The sequence below is a fragment of the Zea mays genome, chromosome 9, assembly GCF_902167145.1.
Source record: "Zea mays cultivar B73 chromosome 9, Zm-B73-REFERENCE-NAM-5.0, whole genome shotgun sequence".
In the NCBI taxonomy this organism is placed as follows: Eukaryota; Viridiplantae; Streptophyta; class Magnoliopsida; order Poales; family Poaceae; genus Zea; species Zea mays.
The window spans coordinates 33,584,014-33,588,063 of NC_050104.1; the positions used below are offsets into that span (position 1 = coordinate 33,584,014).

Consider the following 4,050-nt stretch of genomic DNA (forward strand, 5'->3'; position numbering starts at 1 on the left):
ACCTCTGCAGGGTGTTAGAAACTGGTATATCAGCCGTGCTCACGGTTAAGAGCAGCCTTGGGATCCTCTTTGATTAGAAGAACTTTGGATACTTTTATGATGATTAATATTGATGGTTATAATTCTGGTCTCTGGTATTTCCCCTTGGAGGGAGTACTTTTGGGTAATAACTAGGTTTATTACTAAAACTTGGTTATACAATTAGTAATAAATACTTGACCAACTAAAAGCAACTGCTTAACCTTAACTCCACATACAGCTAGTCCACCTTAGCCAAACGGGACATTTGCTGAGTATGTTGATGTGTACTCACCCTTGCTTTAAAAACCACCCCACCCTAGGTTGTCCCCACTGTATTCACTGCTCAGGAGGAGATGCAAGCAACATGGAGGACTTTGATAAGTTCTAGGACTACGACGAGTTCTAGTTATGTTAGTGGCAACCCCAGTCAGCCGCCTGTAAAAGCCTTATCTGCTACATTCGCTTTTTCGCACTTTGATAATCTTAATGACTATGTTAAGTAATGACTCTGTGGATGTCTTGGACATCTTGATGTAATCAAGTACTATTTCCGCTATTTACTTTGAGCAATGTATGATGATGTCCAATTATGTAATCACTGTGTACGTGAGTTTCTGATCCTGACACGTACATGGTTCACATTCGGTTTGCCTTTCAAACTGGGTGTGACAATCTGCCACTACATTACATGAAACTCAATAACTTCAGAGAGCCTGCACTCTCGAAAGTTAAATAGAAACCGTCGGAAAGTTACGATTACTCTCAGAAGCTAGAACAAACCTGTCGGGAAGTTATGGTTACTCTTAGAAGCTAGAACTTCTGACGAAAAAGTTAGCCTAACTTCCGAAGAAAAAGTTAGCCTAACTTCCAACGAACCTCTCGGAAGTTAATTAACTTCCGACGGCTTTTGATGCCAGTCGGATGTCAACATTTGAGAGGGTCCTTGTATTTCTGTCAGAAGTTACACACCCATCAGAAATTGTCTTTTTTGGTGTTGAGATAGTTTTGAGGGTGTGTTATGTGTGTGCAATTCGTTTGGTGGATTTAGCGGAGGTTATGAGTGTGGGAGTGATTTAGTTGGATGAGTTTTGCAAAGCTGAAACCGATGGATTATATACGAAGTATAGATGAGTCGTGCATCGAGCCGTCTAACCAGGCACAACCCACTTAACCATCTATACAAATAACCAGTTCGGACCAATATATTATACCCCCTCTGTTCTAAAATAGTATTTGTTTTAGCTCTTTGTTTTATGTCTATTCAAGTGGATGATGATAAATTTAGAGATATATATAAAGCACATGCATCAAATATTGTATGAACCTACTAACACTCTAAAACGAATTTCATTTTGGGACATAGAGAATATATGTATAGTATGAAAACAGTTTGGGTGTACACTTCTGTCTCACCGCGCGTCCATAACCATAGTGTGATAGTGATACAACTGTGAGACTAGCCGATGAAATACTTTTTTCCTGATTCAACAGGATGAACAATTAACAAACCCAACAACATGTCGCGGTATACTGTATACATCTCAATTATTCGGATGAAGGGCACCAAATTAAAAAAAAACCCATTTAATTTTAGCTAAGGGCTAGTTTGGAAACCCTATTTTTCCAAGAGTTCGTTTTTCCAAGAGAAATTAGTTCATTTTCCTTCAAAAATTGGAAATCACATGAGAAAATAGTGTTGCCAAACTAGCCCTAAAAGAGTTGTTGTTTTTTTGTTTGGGGTGAGCGGAAGCAACTGTTGTCTGTTGATGGACGTAGAAGCTAGTTAGTGCTTGAGCACGTCTGGAATGTCCACCGGGTACCTGTGGATGGACGTTGCCCAGGGTCCCTGCGCGTCCGCCGCGGGCGCGATGCACTCCCACGCCGCGCTGTTGCACTTGAAACCGGACCCAAAACCAATCATCCAGACTCGGTCACCCCTCCGCATCCGCCCCTTGGCCTCGATGTACGCTAGCTCGTACCACAGCGAGCTGCTGGACGTGTTCCCGAACCGGTGCAACGCCATCCTGGACGCCTCTACCTGCTCGTCCGACAGTTTGAGGCTGCGCTGCAGCTCGTCGATGACGGCGCGGCCGCCCGCGTGGATGCAGAAGTGGTCGAAGGCGGTGCGGAAGTCGGGGATGTACGGCTTGAACTTGCCGCTGAGCACCTTCCGCGCGATGAAGGAGAGGGCGAACAGGAGCTGCTCCGAGGCCGGGAGGACGAGGGGTCCCATGGCGGTGATGTTGGCCTTGAGCGCGTTCCCGGCGATGGTCATCAGGTCCTTGTTCAGGTTGATCCCGACGTTGCCGCTGTCGTCCTCCTGCTGGAACACGCACGTGTACGCGTTGTCCTGCGCGCCGGTGAGCGTGCGCACGACGTGCTTGAGGCGGAACCTGGCCTTGGCCGGGGAGTTGGACAGCAACGCCGCGGCGCCGCCTATGCGGAAGAGGCAGTTGGGAAGGAGCATGGCACGCTCGCTGCCGACGTAGTAGTTGGGCGTGATGGTCTCCGTGGAGACGACCAGCGCGTGCGTGCCTTCCGGAGCGACCTGGAGGAGGTTCCTGGCGAGCCCCACGGAGATGAGCCCGGCGCTGCACCCCATGCCGGAGAGGTGCACGCTGCGGACGTCGCTGCGCAGCCCGTACCTGTTTATGATCATGTCGACCAAGGACGGCGTGGGGCAGAAGAGGCTGCAGTTGGCGACGACGATGTCGATGGCGCCGGGGCTGACGCCCGTCTTGGCGAACAGGTCGTCGAGCGTCGAGAAGACGACGAGGTCCACCTCGCCGCGCGCCGCGTCGATGGTGCAGTACTTGTAGGGCGGGATGTAGTGGTGCGCGGGGGGCAGGCACGTCTCCTCCCCGAGCCCCGAGCGCTCCAGCAGCTTGGTCATGAACCGGATGCTGCGCTCGTTGAGCACCGGCACTGTTGGGAATAGTCCCACATTGTGTGGTGAGAGTGTGATAGCATGGTTTATAAGGTTGAGGGTGCAACCCCTGACAGGCTAGCTTTTTGGGGGAGTTTTGGCCCAAGAGACCTAAAAGCCCGCTGCTATACGTGCGGGCGCGTGTGTCGCGGCCCGACAGCCTGGGTGGGCGCGCCGTGTGTGCGGGCGGCCCCAACGGACACGCCGTGTGTCGGCGGTCCGGTTCCAACAATTGGTATCAGAGGCAGGTTGGCCCAGTGCATTCTCAGATAAATTTCGGCTCACAATGTGTGAGGGGGAGATTGTTGGGAATAGTCCCACATTGTGTGGTGAGAGTGTGATAGCATGGTTTATAAGGTTGAGGGTGCAACCCCTGACAGGCTAGCTTTTTGGGGAGTTTTGGCCCAAGAGACCTAAAAGCCCGCTGCTATACGTGCGGGCGCGTGTGTCGCGGCCCGACAGCCTGGGTGGGCGCGCCGTGTGTGCGGGCGGCCCCAACGGACACGCCGTGTGTCGGCGGTCCGGTTCCAACAGGCACCTGCTTCGCGTGCTCCAGGAAGGTGGAGAAGGGGACGCGGCAGTTGGACGCCGTGCGGAAGCAGGCGTAGTCCACCAGGTACACCGCCCGCGGCCGCAGCATGAGGTACACCGTGGCAGCCGCGGCCGGGACGAACGCGGCGAGGAAGAGGTGCGCGGGTCGCACCTCACCGAGCCGGCCGGCCAGTTCCTCCGGCGGCCCGAACCGCGCCGCGGCGACCAGCGCGGCCGCGGCGACCGGCACCGCCACGACGGCGAGGATGTTGTCCACGACCCGGCGGTACACGGCCATGAGGCCCCTGGCCAGCGGAGGTGGCGAGTTCATGCTGCCCCTTTTTTTCTTCTCTCTCTTTCTGCGATGCACAGACACTCTTGTGGGCACGCTTGTGCGAGTGGTGTCGATTCGGACAGGGAGCACCGAGGTGAGATTGTTTTAAAGCCGCGGCGGCGCAGGACCAGGACGGTCTCTTTCCTTAAGTCACACGCGAGCAGACTACCTCGCAACTCGCAGTAGACAGGCACATCACTACTTGAAACTTGATAGATAAAGCTGGTGCGAAGCAGCC

At 53.0% G+C, this 4,050-nt stretch overlaps 1 protein-coding gene across 1 annotated transcript; it reads right to left on the bottom strand.

Annotated features, from left to right (window-relative positions):
* Positions 1-1,521: 1,521 nt before the first annotated feature.
* LOC103638222 (3-ketoacyl-CoA synthase 5) lies at positions 1,522-3,809 on the bottom strand. The gene is made up of 2 exons (XM_020544094.2): positions 3,478-3,809; positions 1,522-2,942 (listed from the first exon to the last, which is right to left on the bottom strand). The coding sequence occupies exons 1-2, from the start codon at positions 3,807-3,809 to the stop codon at positions 1,805-1,807; spliced, it is 1,470 nt and encodes a 489-aa protein (XP_020399683.2). The 3' UTR covers positions 1,522-1,804.
* Between the last annotated feature and the right edge of the window lie 241 nt (positions 3,810-4,050).